General features: G+C 40.2%; 1 protein-coding gene across 1 annotated transcript in view; it reads right to left on the bottom strand.

Moving 5' to 3' along the window:
* Nucleotides 1–18245, bottom strand: part of LOC147020086 (uncharacterized) — a 102129-nt gene that overhangs the window by 59856 nt on the left and 24028 nt on the right. The window contains exons 8-14 of the mRNA XM_085893776.1: nt 9755–9855; nt 9278–9395; nt 8600–8830; nt 8392–8445; nt 2141–2194; nt 1752–1805; nt 113–166 (exon numbers count right to left, since the gene is read on the bottom strand). Coding sequence (XP_085749902.1) covers nt 113–166; nt 1752–1805; nt 2141–2194; nt 8392–8445; nt 8600–8830; nt 9278–9395; nt 9755–9855 — 666 coding nt within the window. The remainder of the gene's footprint in view (nt 1–112; nt 167–1751; nt 1806–2140; nt 2195–8391; nt 8446–8599; nt 8831–9277; nt 9396–9754; nt 9856–18245) is intronic.

Here is an 18245-nt window from a genome sequence, read left to right as displayed (position 1 = left end):
CCCAATCCAGTCGTCATTTACGAGAGCGAAGGAACGAAGCTGCACATACTGGCACGAACCTACGGGCATGCACTAGTCTCTTAAATTCGAGTGAGATCGTGGAAAGCCTTACCTTAAGTCCTGAAAACCCCTCCTTTCCTGAGGGTCCTGGAGTTCCAATCTCTCCCTGCAAAAGCGGGGATAATATAAGTTGAGAAAAAAAACCTAAGACATCTCTCATGGAACAGCTTTGGATATTTTTACTTCTCTTGCAGTTGTTCTAAGTCATGCTCATCTTCTTATGTTGTACATAAAAACCAGCTCTAAACAAAGATACCAGTCGTTCTATCTTCTTGAGTTAGAGACAAGAATGGTAAAATATACAATTCTGGAGAAGCATAAAACTGGTAACAAAAAGAAGTTTGTACAAGCTAAGGGAAGGATTGAAAGCAGACGATATCAAAACATACATGAGGAACTGCAATTGAGAGTTATTCTTATCCATAATACAAGGGGTTTGTGAACTGGGCAAGACAATAATGCAAAGAACTGCCAAGGGCCTGGTCAAGTATCAAGCTGACATTAAAGGTAACACTCACTTGAGGAGCACTGTCTTTATATTTCTCAAAATAACTATTTTCCTCAACCTTTTTAATAACAAAAAAATTCTCAAAGTTCCTTCTTGGTTGATGGTCTTAAAAATTTCATTTCAGCATAGCAATAAAACCTGCTTGTATATTAGAGATGACAGTTTATAACAAAAATAAATCAAGATGATGGGCCCTTAAGACAGGTGTTGTCCATGACATGTGTGCAGCTTGGTAGCAAGAGGTGAAGCTTCCTTAATATTTTCATGTCTCGCTGGGACATGGCCATGAAATCCTGGAACATCCATTGTTTTTGATGGGACATCAACAGCACATGCCATCATTCACTTATTACCTCAACTACCGAAGGTGGACGGAGGTTATGTTTTCACCTCTGTCTGCTTGTCTGTTTGTTTCTTTGTCTGTGAGCAGGATATCTCAAAAAGACTTGGTGCACCGGTTGGGTGTGTGACATCAACGAATTGATTCGATTTTCGTGAAAATCTAGATCCAGATCATAGAATTTTTTTAATTTTTTTAAGTGATTCTGCACCATTGAGAGAAAGGACCAAAAACGACATACAGCATGATATCTCAAAAAGTTATGGACGGATGACAAAACTAGGTGGATGAGTTGGGTAGGTGACAAGAACAAGCCGATTAGATTTTGGTTCAGGTCGGAATGCAGATCCGGCCTTTCAGTGGGATACAAAACGTAAACTGTTTGGCCGAGCGGAGGTATGCACTTTACCAAGTGCAGCTCTAGTTGGAAAACTGTGATGTGCACACACACTGAGCTCAGCACCATCTTACATCACCATAAATTATTCATTACGAGTCTTAAGGGGCAGTGAAGGCAAAGGTAAAATGGTATTCTCTTCAGGCATCATACTGATTCGATAAACTCGGACAATGGATTAAAGTGTACTTGTTGATGTACCACAGATATATGCTTGGCCAAATGGTCTCATGCGTTAAACTTCCTTGTACATTCTTGTCTTGTAATTATAATGTCACCTGAGTGTAAAAGATGATGTGAATGTAATGGGCCAGCAGTTTATCACAATGTAACCCCACGGATCAAAAGCCATCAGTGATCCTTCAGTGAGAACACAAATACGCATCCACAGAATGAAATTTCCTCAATGTGATGTTCAAACCGCACTCTGACCTGTCTGACCTTACCCGGGGACCTGGGAGGCCACGATTGCCATTTTCGCCTGGGTCGCCAATCTCACCCTGCACAAGCACATAATGTGTGTCAGTATCCCACAGACCTTCACCTCATATAAGTGCAACTGTGCAGTGGATATACATGAGCCTGCATGTGTCTAAATGCTGAAATATTATCAGATGAACTAAACAATTCTGGTAAATGGCATGTTCATTGAAAAATGTATCAATAGCAATCACCTATAATTATAGTTGACATCACGCCATATATACCTGCTTCTCGTAGCAAGAGCAGATATTTTCAGAAACTATAGAAACCATCCATTCCACAACATTGGCATTGATCTTTATGTTTAATGAAGTCTTTAGAAGGAGCAGAATTTCTGGAAAAACAAACTTGCCTTTGCGCCGACCTCTCCTGTTTTACCAGTCATTCCAGGGTGTCCTTGAACTGCCTAGGAAAGAAGACAATTGTATAATCACAGCAATCATGAACAGAATGTTTTTAATACCCTCCAATGGAATCTCCAGCCTGAACTCGCATGTAAAAGAGATGTTGACCATGACGAAAACAAAAGAGAACTCAACATGAAAGGCCAGTGATAAACTCGGTGAGACCTCTCCTGCATCCTCAAACTTGGAACCTTATGAACCATTGTGAGACTATTAGGATTAGGACTTCCCTCGACAGCCAGAAACCCATTCAGATAGCAGCATATTCAGCTCATGAGGTGACAAATGCTTCACCTGAGCAGACAGGTAGTCAAAGTAAACCCCCGCAGTAGCAATGGTAGTGAATGCAATGGTTTGGGAATGCTTATAAAAAAGAAATAGTTACTCAAATCTCCCCCAACCCCACCCCCGAGTTTCCTTTTAATTAGAAAAGGGATGTAAAATAATACTGATTCTTTATTGAGACCTTGTTATGCGACATGATCCTAGTTCTGGTGAGTGGTTGGCAGGAAACCCGAGAGCGAGAGGGATGCACACTCCCCTCCGAACTATCTAGTCTGAGTTCAAATCTCAGGACAACTATAAACTGTCATCCTATCTCCCCTATCTCTGCTGTTATAGATTGGGTAGAAAGGATGACAGTATATAAAATATTCTCCCTTATCTCAACTGTTACAGATAGGGTAAATAGGATGACAGTTTATAAAATATTCTCTGCTATCTCCACTGTTATAGATAGGGTAGATAGCATGATAGTTTATAAAATATTCTCCGCTATCTCTACTGTTATAGATAGGGAAGATAGGATGATAGTTTATAAAATATTCTCCACTATCTCTACTGTTATAGATAGGGTAGATAGGATGATAGTTTATAAAATATTCTCCACAATCTCGACTGTTATAGATAGTGCAGATAGGATGACTGTTTATAAAATATTCTCCACTATCTCAACTATTATAGATAGGGTGGATAAAATGACAGTTTATAAAATATTCTCCACAATCTCGACTGTTATAGATAGGGTAGATAGGATGACAGTTTACAAAATATTCTCCCCTCTCTCCACTGTTATAGAAAGGGGAGCAAGGATGACAGTTTATAAAATATTCTCCACAATCTCTACTGTTAGAGATAGGGCAGATAGGATGACTGTTTATAAAATATTCTCCACTGTCTCTACTGTTATAGATAGGGCAGATAGGATGACTGTTTATAAAATATTCTCCACTATCTCTACTATTATAGATAGGGCAGATAGGATGATAGTTTATAAAATATTCTCCCCTCTCTCCACTGTTATAGAAAGGCTAGCAAGGATGACAGTTTATAAAATATTCTCCACAATCTCTACTGTTATAGATAGGGTAGATAGGATGACTGTTCATAAAATATTCTCCACTGTCTCCACTGTTATAGATAGGGCAGATAGAATGACAGTTTATCAAATATTCTCCACAATCTCTACTGTTATAGATAGGGGAGATAGGATGACAGTTTATCAAATATTCTCCACAATCTCTGCTGTTATAGATGGGGCAGATAGGATGACTGTTTATAAAATATTCTCCACAATCTCTACTGTTATAGATAGGGCAGATAGGATGACTGTTTATAAAATATTCTCCGCTATCTCTACTGTTATAGATAGGGTAGATAGGATGACAGTTTATAAAATATTCTCCCCTATCTCTACTGTTACAGATAGGGCAGATAGGATGATAGTTTATAAAATATTCTCCACGATCTCGACTGCTATAGATAGGGTAGATAGAATGACAGTTTATAAAATATTCTCGACGATCTCTGCTGTTATAGGTAGGGTAGATGGGATGACAGTTTATAAAATATTCTCCCCTATCTCAACTGTTATAGATAGGTTAGATAGGATGACAGTTTATAAAGTATTCTCCATTATCTCGACTGTTATAGAAAGGGTAGATAGGATGACAGTTTATAAAATATTCTCCAATATCTCTACTGTTATCGATAGGGCAGATAGGATGACAGTTTATAAAATATTCTCCACAATCTCTACTGTTATACATAGCGCAGATAGGATGACAGTTTACAAAATATTCTCCCCTCTCTCCACTCTTATAGATAGGGTAGATAGGATGACAGTTTATAAAATATTCTCCGTTATCTCAACTGTTATAGATAGGGTAGATAGGATGACAGTTTATAAAATATTCTCCCCTATCTCTACTGTTATAGTTAGGGTAGAGAGGATGACAGTTTATAAAATATTCTCCGCTCTCTCTACTGTTATAGTTAGGGTAGATAGGATGACAGTTTATAAAATATTCTCCCCTATCTCTACTGTTATAGATAGGGAAGATAGGATGACGGTTTATAAAATATTCTCCCCTATCTCTACTGTTATAGATAGGATGACACTTTATGAAATATTCTCCCCTATCTCTACTGTTATAGATAGGGAAGATAGGATGACGGTTTATAAAATATTCTCCCCTCTCTCAACTGTTATAGTTAGGGTAGAGAGGATGACAGTTTATAAAATATTCTCCGCTCTCTCTACTGTTATAGTTAGGGTAGATAGGATGACAGTTTATAAAATATTCTCCCCTATCTCTACTGTTATAGACAGGGAAGATAGGATGACAGTTTATAAAATATTCTCCCCTATCTCTACTGTTATAGATAGGATGACACTTTATGAAATATTCTCCCCTATCTCTACTGTTATAGATAGGGAAGATAGGATGACGGTTTATAAAATATTCTCCCCTCTCTCAACTGTTATAGATAGGGTAGATAGGATGACAGTTTATAAAATATTCTCCCCTATCTCAACTGTTATAGATAGGGCAGAAAGATGATAGTTTATTAAATATTCACCACTATCTCTACAGTTATAGATAGGGTAGATAGGATGACAGTTTATAAAATATTCTCCGCTATCTCAACTGTTATAGATAGGGTAGATAGGATGACAGTTTATAAAATATTCTCCCCTATCTCAACTGTTATAGTTAGGGTAGAGAGGATGACAGTTTATAAAATATTCTCCCCTATCTCAACTGTTATAGATAGGGCAGAAAGATGATAGTTTATTAAATATTCACCACTATCTCTACAGTTATAGATAGGGTAGATAGGATGACAGTTTATAAAATATTCTCCACTATCTCAACTGTTATAGTTAGGGTAGAGAGGATGACAATTTATAAAATATTCTCCCCTATCTCAACTGTTATAGATAGGGCAGAAAGATGATAGTTTATTAAATATTCACCACTATCTCTACAGTTATAGATAGGGTAGATAGGATGACAGTTTATAAAATATTCTCCACTATCTCTACTTTTATAGATAGGTTAGATCGGATGACAGTTTATAAAATATTCTCCCCTATCTCTACTGTTATAGATAGGATGACACTTTATGAAATATTCTCCCCTATCTCTACTGTTATAGATAGGGCAGATAGGATGATAGTTTATAAAGTATTCTCCACTATCTCTACAGTTATAGATAGGGTCGATAGTATGACAGTTTATAAAATATTCTGCACAATCTCTACTTATATAGTTCGGTTAGATAGGATGACAGTTTATAAAATATTCTCCACTATCTCTACTTTTATAGATAGGTTAGATCGGATGACAGTTTATAAAATATTCTCCCCTATCTCTACTGTTATAGATAGGTTAGATAGGATGACATTTTATGAAATATTCTCCCCTTTCTCTTCTGTTGTCGATAGGGCAGATAGGATGATAGTTTATAAAGTATTCTCCACTATCTCTACAGTTATAGATAGGGTCGATAGGATGATAGTTTATAAAATATTCTCCCCTCTCTCCACTGTTATAGATAGGTTAGATAGGATTACAGTTTATAAAATATTCTCCACTATCTCTACAGTTATAGATAGGGTCGATAGGATGACAGTTTATAAAATATTCTCCCCTCTCTGCACTGTTATCGATAGGTTAGATATGATTACAGTTTATAAAATATTCGCCACTATCTCTACTGTTAAGGCGCTGTCACACCTTGACGATTTGGCCAGCAATGGCAACGTATAAAAATGTGTGTAAAACGTTGGCGTACGCTGAAATTTTGACGTTTTTAAAAAAGTTTTGGTCGTATTCATAACGTGTTGGTCGTATGCATAACATATTAGTAACGGGCACAGAACGTTTCATTGTCTTATAGATAACTTATACCAACGAATGCTTAGCCTTTTTTCGGTATTCACAACCTATGCCCAATGATAGTTTAACTTAGGCATAGCGCGCAGCACGTATCGCCGACGAACTTGTGGCGTAGCCTGTTAAAAACCTGCCGCACGCCGATTTAAATCAAAACTGCCTCAGAATTGGAAGTGTCAACCACGCAGTCACACCTTGACGAGTTAGCCAGCGTATGCCGACCTATGAAAAATTTGCCGAACCAAGCTGGCACACGTCGAATACGTTATGGGTAAGTTGTGTATAGGTTAAGAGCACACTGAAAAAACATGAAGTATGCTGTCATATTTCGTGGTACGTCTCGTACGTCGTGAAATTTCAAGCATGCTGAAAATTTTACGACGTACTCGCCGTATGGCTCACACGTTCCGCTACGCTGGGAATAAGTTGTAGGCACGTTATGCGATCGTTGACACCCGTCGACACAAGTTCCTTGTAAGTTACTCATAAGTCGAAACAAATCGAGGTAATGTTTAGCATACCCAAAACTTATTTTCTCCGCCAAGGAACATTTTCTTTTTTTCTCCTTAGCTCAATGAAGGCATGTGACGAAATATCTGAAGTTGTTGGTTTTTTTTTTTTGTTGTATTTTTTTTTTCGTCTATTACGAATTTTAAAATATATTCGGACATTTGCTTTTAAGTTTTGACGTCGACGTGACAATATCCTCAAACAGAAAATATTCACAGAGGAGGAACTAAGAATAAGACATGAGCAAACTGAAGAGGCAATCGGACGTGACGTAACGGCACGTGACGAAATATCGGAAGTTATTGTTGTTGTTTTTTAAACGCTGCCAATATGCCATTATATGGTAGCTGTAAATTAGAAACACATTCAGTAAGTTCTGTGGTCGTCCGGAAGACATCAATAAAATACGTCTACATACATCAATATGCGTTGGAGGTCCGTTACACATAGGTTCAAAGCACGTTACTCATAGGTTAGAAATAAGTTTTGGGTACGCTTAGCATTACCTCGATGTGTTTCGACTTCTGAGTAACTTACAAGTCACGTGCCTCGATGTGTGTCAACGATCGCATAACGTGCCTCGACATGTGTGCAACGATCATGTAACGTGCCTACAACACGTTACTCATTGGTTATAAATAAGTTTCGGGTTCGCTAACCATTACCTCGACGTGTTTCGACTTATGAGTAACTTACAAGTAACGTGTGTCGACATGTGTCAACGATCGCATAACATGCCTACAACTTATGGCCAGCGTAGCGGAACGTGTGAGTCATACGCTGGCATACGTCGTAAAATTTCAAGCATGCTAAAATTTGAGGACAACCGCAAAGTACAACAATGAAAGCCAGCGTACTACGACATACGGCAGTGTTTTTCAGTGTGTTCTTAACGTATACCAAACCTCCCCATAACGTATTCGACGTGTGCCAGCATTTTAGACAAATTTTTCATAAGTCGGCATACGCTGGCTAAATTGTCAAGGTGTGACAGGGCCTTTATAGATAGGGCAGATTGGATGATAGTTTATAAAATATTCTCCACTATCTCTTCTGTTATAGATAGGGTAGATAGGATGACTGTTTATAAAATATTCTCCCCCTATCTCTACTGTTATAGATAGGGTAGATAGGATGATAGTTTATAAAATAATCTCCGCTATCTCTACTGTTATAGATAGGGTAGATAGGATGATAGTTTATCAAATATTCTCCCCTATCTCAACTGTTATAGTTAGGGTAGATAGGATGACAGTTTATAAAATATTCCTCCCTATCTCTACTGTTATAGATAGGGAAGATAGGATGACAGTTTATAAAATATTCTTTGCTATCTCTACTCTTCCTTTTGTATGCATCTCGATTGATCTTTTTGCATCTTGTTATGTCCTGATTCGTTCAGTGTTGTAGCTCTTCCAAGAACCTCGACTATGAATAAAAAACAAACAAACAAAAGGCTTTTGATAAAGCTTTTGGGTCTTATTGTAATAATACATGCTTCACGTTACCATTTGGCCTTCTCTTCCTTCACCTCCATCTTCTCCTCCCTCACCCTTTTGTCCCTGCAGCAAAAAGACAATGTTAAGCAAAGGCAGTCAAGTTTAAAATTACGAAATAACTAAAGCTTTGCAAGGTGAAAGAAAATTAACAATAATATGAAGGCAACGTTGAAAATGGAGGAAGTTATTTTTTTCATAATCACTTTCCCAAACTCACCACCTGGCCTGGACGTCCAGGAAAACCAGCATCCCCAGGTGTACAACTACAAGATGGATCTACGTCAACAGCACCCTGAATATCCCCATTGTTTTCATTGTCGAACTCCGTATAGTAAAACTCGCGCTCTTCCTCAGGCCCAACCTCCACACCCTCCACAGCTGGAAAAAGCCAGGGGAACTCTTCCATGGAATCTGGGCACTGTGGTGGAAAATTTGGGTTCGAGGTCAGCTGAGGTGTGATAATGGAACTTATATTGAAAACAATGTTGAGATTTGTTCATTCATGTGCACGACCGAGGATGGAGCGGAACAACTGCTCAGACTAACTCGGTCGGTGACTATGATATGTAGTTTGATAATTTAAAGGTGCTTCACTACCAATATCTCATTATTCCACCTGAAGAACCAAATGCAACCACAGCAAAGTAAAATGTGCCAGCACCTTTATCTACAGATCCTTATTACCTCTTCAATGTGTTTAAATTGTCGTCCTCAGTGCAGAACCATTACATACCCTATTTGGAATACTGCATGAATTTGAAGATTACCTGATGATGTGAGCGAGAGTATACCTCGGATTATAATACATCGAAGAACAATTTCTCCAGCTTTAATTATGTAGACTATTTTTATATTGCAGTCGGTAGTGGTAGAAAAATTATCCTGTTACTCTCACCAAGAGGCCACAAACATCGAGAATCACTGCTCCTGTGCCATGCCCTCGATGCAGACAACTGGAATACGTCTTCCGAAGCAGGATGCTGGGAGTGAGTTGCATCCAGTTCTCTGATAGACTATGGCATGGATCAACCAACAGGCTTCTCAAAGTTGATGCCAGGGGAGATTTAAAAAAAATAAAGAAGTAGGGTGCTGCCCACCCAGTATGGGCAGCAACAATCGGCGTCAAATTACTCGGACCTTTATCATGTCGATCAGTACAACCCCTAGATTATATGATCATGGATATCTTGTCGTTTGATTATCATATGAATGAAAAAAAACAAAAACAAATGTCTAATTGCTCTTGTGACCTCTTGATCTACATTATTTTGTCACTTTTGGATGGGAAACACCGTCATATTATGCAGACAAATCAGAAAGGCCATCTTGCTGGGTCGCATCATGATGGTCACGTGATGTGAACATGCCAGACCAAACCGAACCCAGTGAACTCATCCCGGTACTGTACAACTCCATAACAAGAGCTGCTATCATTGGTGAAAAACGCACCAGCATCGATCTGTCACTGTCATGCTGATGTGGATTCATGTAAACATGCATAAAAATGATGCAATATGAGGCATGAAGTTGCCCATCATGCTTCAGTCGATAACCCAGCTTGAGGTTGGAGAGATCATACGATTGCAGCTGTTTTATCCTGCATGTCTCATCAGCTAAGAACACGCGTGAAGTTTGGTTCCGAGGTTATAGGTTATTGTTGACAGCCTTCCAGGTCGCTTCCGTGTCGTGTGGACACCTGGCTAATGAAAAAGCACATTGATATTGTGCATAAAAGCAAACGGCAGCAAAATAAATCGTGCAACAAGTCTTACATTTTGGCCAAAATCTGAACATCTAATAACACTGGACACATGTTAAAAGGGCCGAGAAACGTGAACCGCATGTTCTAAACGTACGGGTATCATAAAATAAACAGAACTAATAAATCCTTGCAATACACATTGGGTAAAATAAATAATTTTATCACATCAAAGGATGTTAATATAGTTTTTGGCAGGGCCTTGTATTTAGTTACAAGTATGACTTGGTTGCCTCAATTCATTCATTCATTCTTTCACAAGCTCTATGCAAATTTTCCGTTCTACCGGATCAGTTTCTTTGGTTCGGTTTACAATCCTGGACAGGTTTCCACTCCAACACAGGAAGTCAGGGCAGGTATTTGTATTTCGTTTATGGTGTCAGGGATACTCTTCATGAAGGACGCCGTGGGATCTTTAAGTCCACCAACTAATTCCGGCAGATGCGACACCCAGTTTAATGTCCATCACAGAGATGGCACACACGTGGATGAATCTCCCTGCCTGCGAAACAACAGGATGACATTTTGTAGCTGGGCTAGATTTGAACCTAGACTAGACAGCTCAGAGGCAAGTGTGCATACCTCGACACCATTGCTGCCAGCCCATTGCATCAATAGTTAAAAAAAACGATTGATGAGACAAACAATCTATCCATCCATCCATCCATCCATCGGGACCATACTCTGTGCAGAGTGTTGGTGCTGCCTAAGCAGTCTCCTTGGCTCTTGGGCACAATCCTGGACGGGTCACCACTCCAACACAGGATACCAGCATGCTGGCACTCATTTTTGCTGATCTCAGAAGGATGACAGATAGAGTCAACCCCACCTGGTATTGATTCAACAGCCGAGGGAGATTTGAACTCAGCATCCTCGGATCACAAGCCCACCACCCTAACCATGAAGCCAACACCAGGCATAAACAATCTATACTCGACAGATAATCAACATTAATAGGCAGGAGATATGAAATATTATCTTTTGTGTAAGAATTATTATTCTACTTCGTTATGGTTAATAATATAATACCATTCATTCCTTTCGCACTGTAAAGGTGCACAGGGCTGCCGAAGCAGTTTCAATAGCAAGGAGAACAGCGCTGGACGGGTCGCTGCTCCGACGCAGGTTGCTCCGAACGTTTATTACCCCAATACACTGGTACTCATTTCACTGACCTCAGAAGGATGACAGACTGAATCAACCCCACCTGGTGTTAATTTAACGGTGGGCAGGCTCAAACTCAGGACCCTAAGGTCCCACACCAGCCACCTTAACCACTAAGCCAACACCAGGCTACTTAGTTATGGTTAATACTAGTTAATTGTTCCATGGGGGAGGAAGCTGTTGTGCGAAGTTTGTAAGCATGTCTGTAGCTCACATCGATTGAAATATTCAACAAATGTCCCGTTTCCACTCAGAAATATTGCAGAAGCATCAAATAATCATCAAACAGGCAATTTGAACCTTTACAAAAGTAACACCGCTCAAACATCTTTAAAATCCATGCTGTACTATCTCGATCAGGAATATTGATGCAATAATAATGACTCTTAAAATTAGGTGCAAGTTTTCTTCTTTTAGCATCCACTTATCGTGGTGGCATCTTTCAACTGGCTCTGACTGCGGTGCATCGCCACTGCTACCGAGAAGGAACAGTCGTTTCACTTGAAGTCTCTGTCTTGTTTTTGCTCAGACAATTTCAGTAAAGGTTGCACAACACTGCCATTGACAAATCCTGATGAATGAACAAAATTAAACGTAATGAGAAAATGAGGAAAACGCTCACCTCGATGTCTTTCTGCGGATGGAAGAGAAATAAACAAAATGAACATTTCCATTCGAGAGAAAACAGAAATATTAAACAGATTATTTAAACGTAACAATGCAGCCAACGCAACATAATGTGAGATGGACCTTTCTCCATTTCCGTTTTTAATTTTTACAGGTTCTAAGGCTCCTGGAGGAGCTGATAGATGCAGACAAGACAGAGACATTAGATAACAGCAGGCTTGACTTGGGACAAACAGCCGGTGACCTTGGGGGAAGTGAAGGAACTTCCCGATGCACTCTGGGAGCTGACGATGCCAACTTGTGACGTTGTTTTTCACTCCACAGTCAGTGGGGCAATTAAGAAGATATCTTTTCTCCTCTCCACTTTCCCCCACCCACTAAAAGATGCCAGCCCATGGGGTTTGTCAGAGCTCTATCCTCTAAATGCTGAGCGTCAAGCGAGGAAGCAGCACGCACCATTTTCAGTGTTTGATATGATTTGGCCGTGGTCGGAATCAAACTGCTCACCTCCCAGACTGAGAGTGAACACTCAAACCACAGTGTCCCTGATTTTCAGTAAATGAAAAAAACATCTCATAATGTTAACACAAAGAAAATGTTTCTCTCTGTCGTACCGTCCTCCTCCACCCTCTCCTTCGAGAATGGAGTCCCACAGAGCAGTTAGAAGGGTCAAGTTTGTTTCCAATGTACATCAATGACCACTCCAATACATAAATGTGTTGGACTCCAACTCTCCACCTCCTTATAAGACCCTCTGTCCCACTTTGCAGATGATTAGAACCTGTGCTAAAACAGTCCTTCAACCTTATAACAGACAGCTGTACTGCCACACGAACTTAAACCCAAATAAGTCCACACCTCACAATCCCATTGACAAATGAGAAAGCCTATTTAAGATATCAATTAAAAGAAGCAAAATAAACCAGAAAAAATAACTTCTATATTGGGAATCATAATTCAGACACAACATCCAGTTTCCCCTTTCACTTGCATTCACAATATGTCGTTGATCAGTCTATTGGAGAAAAGGAAGGATTTGATGTCAACTGCGATGATAGATTCCAGGAGGCTAATTGACCTGGAGTTAAGAGGATCCGTTTTTTCACCATGTTTTTGTGTTGCAGTGATGTTGGCGAACTTCCAGGCAGATGGAAACTGCCCCAGAGAGAACTAGAAGGGCACTCGGTAGAGCGCATACCCCCGCCACGTTATGCCTGATCCACGAAAACATATCGGGCCCGTTCCACTTTTGAAATATCGTGCTATACAGTACGATATCGTTTTTGGTCCTATCTTTCAATGGTGAAGAATTAATTAAATTAAAATTAAAATTATTTTAAAATTAAATAATTCTCGTATCCAGATCCGCGGATCTTCACCAAAATTGAATCAATTCTTCCTTGTCACACACCCAACCTGTCCACCAAGTTTCATCCGGATCCATCCACAACTTTGAGATATTCTGTACACAAACAAAAAGACAAACAGCAAACAGACAGAGAGAAAGGGGTGAAAACATAACCTCCTTCACCTTTGGTGGCGGGGGTAATGATGGAATGAACAGAGCAGATATGATGAGAAAACATTTTGGTGAGGGCTCGTCTTGCTAGAAATAAATACCAACGTCAATGAAAATATAACATTAACAGGGAAGGAGGGAAAAATATTTTTTGATTTTTTTTCAAGTTGGCTTCATAAGACAGAATTTATGGATTTGCATCCTCGGTTGGCAAAGACATACTAGTTTCGGCCTTAAAGGTGCTGTCACACCTTCACGTTTTAGCCAGCAATGGCAACGTATAAAAATGTATGTAAAACGTTGGCGTACGCTGAAGTTTTGAGGTTTTTTTTTTTAAGTTTTGGTCGTATTCATAACGAGTTGGTCGTATGCATAACGTATTAGTAACGGGCACAGAACGTTTCGTTTTGTTATAGATAACTTATACCAACGAATGTTTAGCCTGTTGTCGGCATTCACAACCTATGCCCAACGATAGTTTAACTTAGTCATAGCGCGCTGCACGTATCGCCGACGAACTCGTGGCGTTCTCTGTTAAAAACCTGCCACACGCAGATTTAAATCATAATCACCTGAGAATTGGAAGTGTCAACATCGCAGTGACACGTTGACGATTTAGCCAGCGTATGCCGACCTATGAAAAATGTGTGTAAAACGCTGGGACACGTCGAATACGTATGGGTAAGTTGTGTATACGTTAGGAGCACGCTGAAAAACAATGAAGTACACTGTCATATTCCGTGGTACGTCAAGTACGTCGTGAAATTTCAAGCATGCTGAAAATTTTACGACGTACTCGACGTATGGCTCACAAGTTCCCATACGCTGGCATAAGTTCTCGGCACGCTCCGCGATCGTTTACACACGTCGGCCACACGTTACTTGTAAGTTACTCATAAGTCGAAACACATCGAGGTAATGTTTAGCAGACCCGAAACTTAATTTTTAACCTATGAGTAGCATGCTTTGAACCTATGAGTAGCGTGCTTTGAACCTATGAGTAGCGTGCTTTGAACCTATGTGTAATGTATCTCAAACGCACATTGTCGGAAGTAGACGAATTTGATTGACATCTTCCGGATGGCCACAGAACTTAATGAACGTGTTTCTAACTTACATCTACCGTATAATGGCGATTTTGCAGCATTTAGGGGAATTGGTATATACAAATGGGCTTCACAAAAGGAACCCGTCAGTGTTGCAGACTCCATGTTGAGTAGATGTCAATGTCAGTAGTATCAGTAGTAGTAGTATTAGGTCAGCGTGTCAGTAGTAGTAGTAGTAGTAGTGCGTGATGGGGAGGGTGTGGATGATGATGGATCCTCGTTGCGTCCACGAATAGGAGACTACTTTGCACCATTGTTCGATGTTCTTTTCGGCTAATTTTTTTTTCTCATTCCCACGATGAACTTTTTTTTGTTTCAGTTTTAAAAGTATTCAAAACGACTTGGACAAATGCATAATGTACTAGTAATGAACACAACGCTTCGATAACTTATAGATAAGTTATACCAACGCTTGATTAGCGTGTTTTAGGCGTCCACAACCTATGCCCAACGATAGTCTAACATATACATAGCGTGCTGCACTTATCGCCGGCGATTACGTGAGGTTTTCTATTCATAGGCTGCAACTTCACTTTTAATAAATGGCTGTCACTCGCCTATTGTTTTTGGACGCTGGTGCTCGGCAATTGAAATCGTTTTCATTGAACGAGTTAAATCGCTTCCACAGCACTGCAGTCACGGCACCAACAGCAGCAGGCTCAGTGCCAGCCTCATGCCAGGCTCAAGCGGATCCCTGTAGAAGGTGTACTGCTTGGTTATCCTTGGACCCACTCTGGCTAGCAGCTCGTCGAACATCGCTGGGGGCATTCGCAGGAAGTTGATGAAGGATGCATGGTCCTCGTTCCGGAGTTCCACCATGAGCTGGTCATATATGCCGTAATGGCGTCGCCTCCCGAACCATGGTCTGACCCAGTTCCTTCTCCGTTCACGTCTTCTTCTCCCGGCTCTATTGGCATGCAACTGGTGCAGTGTCAACTCGATGAGGTCATGTTGATGTTGGAGGGCAGGTAGGTATTGTCGTCTCAGCCTTGCCGTGTCCTCCATCTCTTGGAATGACATGGACATTCACTCACCACGAAGTCTAAAAAAAAGACGGGTTCCTCCTGCGAAGCCCCTTTTCATATACCAATTCCCTTAATCGCTGCCAATACGCCATTATACGGTATCTGTAAGTTAGAAACGCGTTCAGTGAGTTCTGTGGTCGTCCTGAAGACGTCAAATTCATCTACATACGTATTTGTGCGTAGGACATGCTTTACAAATAATTTCCAAGCACGTTACTCAGAGGTTATAAATAAGTCACGGGTACCCTAAACATTACTTTGACGTGTTTCGACGTATGAGGAACTTTCAAGTAACGTTTTGCGAAGTGAGAACAACGTTCGTGTAGCGTGCTAACAAAACATTACTCGTAGGTTAGAAATAAGTTTCGGGTACGCTAAACATTACCTCGACGTGTTTCGACTTATGAGTAACTTACAAGTAACGTATGTCGACATGTGTCAACGATCCCCATAACGTGCCTACAACTTATGGCCAGTGTAGCGGAATGTGTGAGTCATACGCCGGCATACGTTGTAAAATTTCAAGCATACAAAAATTTGAGGACAACCCAAAAGTACAACGTTTAAAGCCAGCATACTACGATGTATGGCAGTGTTTTTCAGCGTGCTCTTAACGTATACAAAACATACCCATAACGTATTCGACGTGTGCTAGCGTTTTAGACAAATTTTTCATAAATTGGCATACGCTGGCTTAATCGTCAGGTGTGACAGCAGCTTAAGATTAGAGAAATCACAGCTCGGTTTCGTAACAAAGACACGATGACACGTATTAGATATAATTTTTTTCTCTCAACAAGGTTAAGGCTCATGTAAGAGCAAGGTTGAGCTGACAACAACAATTGGGCACAACCAATAAGGGAATGACCAAACAGGAAAAGAGGAGAGGGAGGAGGGGAGGAAACATTGAAACGAGCAAGTATACAGAATGAGACAAGCCGGTAGGTGACATGGGTGGTCGCTACATAATTGCATACTAGTCAAACAGCTTTTGACAGATTGGGCTGAAATTTTTTGACAAAGAGGTTGATTATAGTGCGCATAAAAGCCTGGAAGCCGATTTTTGATTTTCTCGAAAAAATTTTTTTTTTAGGATTTCCAAAAAAATTCAAAGTCCATTTGCTAGGCAACGGTGGTGCCCATAGCAACGGTGCTCAAAAGCATACAACTAGATCCTGGTATGAACCTACCTGTCAAGTTTCATCAAAATCAGTTGACGCCTCTGGCCTCCAGAGCTGTCCATTACATACAAACATACATACAGACAGACGGAAAAAGTGAAAATAAGGGTACTCTAGCGACCACCCAATAAGGGTACTCTAGCGACCACCCAACAAACATACAAACAAACATACAAGCCGGTAGGTGACATGGGTGGTCGTGACATAATTTCATACTAGTCATACAGTTCTTGACTGATTGGGCTGAAAATATTTGAGAAAGAGGTTGATTATAGTGCGCATAAAAGCCTGGAAGCCGATTTTTCATTTTCGAAAAAATAATTTTTTTAGGATTTTTCCAAAAATTCAAAGTCCCGTTGCTCGGCAACGGTGGTGTCCATAGCAACGGTGCTCAAAAGCATACAACTCGATCCTGGTATGAACCTACCTGTCAAGTTTCATCAAAATCGGTTGAGTCCTCTGGCCTCCAGAGCTGTCCATTACATACAAACATGCAAACATACATACAGACAGACGGAAAAAGTGAAAATAAGGGTACTCTAGCGACCACCCAACAGGCCGGTAGGCGACATGGGTGGTTGCTACATAATTGCATACTAGTCATACAGTTTTTGATGGAGCGGGCTGAAATTTTTTGACAAAGAGGTTGATTATAGTGCGCATAAAAGCCTGGAAGCAGATTTTTGATTTTCGAAAAAATAATTTTTTTAGGATTTTTCAAAAATTTTAAAGTCCCGTTGTTAGGCAACGGTGGTGTCCATAGCAACGGTGCTCAAAAGCATAGAACTAGATCGTGGTATGAACCTACCTTTCAGGTTTCATCAAAATCGGTTCACTCCTCTGGCCTCCAGAGCTGCCCATTACATACAAACATACAGACAAGCCGGTTGGCGACATGGGTGGTCGCGATATAATTGCATACTAGTCATACAATTTTTGACGGATCGGGCTGAAAATTTTTTACAAAGAGGTTGATTATAGAGCGCATAAAAGCCTTGAAGACGATTTTTGATTTTCGAAAAAATTAATTGTTTGGATATTTCAAACATTTCAAAGTCCCGTTGCAAGGCAATGGTGGTGTCCATAACAACGGTGCTCAAAAACAAAGAACTAGATCCTGGTATGAACCTACCTGTCAAGTTTCATCAAAATCGGTCGACTCCTCTGGCATCCAGAGCTGTCCATTACATACAAACAAACATGCAAACATACATACAGAAGGACGGGAAAAGTGAAAATAAGGGTACTCTCGTGACCACCCAATAGGAAAGGTTAATGGGGTAATAAAGATCATATGCCAGAATTGGGGATGAATACAGATGGCAGTGCATAATTTGCCTGAAGTTCCAGATGGAAGAGTGAGACAGAACAGTCTCTGGAAGATGTTTTCATAGGCAGGAGAAGTGGGGAATAAAAGAGTTGAGGTGTGCAATTAGCCTGGATTTTGGAAGTTTAACCAGAAGGTGGTTCCTGGAAGAATGG

The sequence above is a fragment of the Eptatretus burgeri genome, chromosome 9, assembly GCF_056783735.1.
Source record: "Eptatretus burgeri isolate ZD-2024b chromosome 9, Ebu_testis_v1, whole genome shotgun sequence".
NCBI classification, from domain to species: Eukaryota; Metazoa; Chordata; class Myxini; order Myxiniformes; family Myxinidae; genus Eptatretus; species Eptatretus burgeri.
This window is presented reverse-complemented; position numbering and strand designations above follow the sequence as displayed.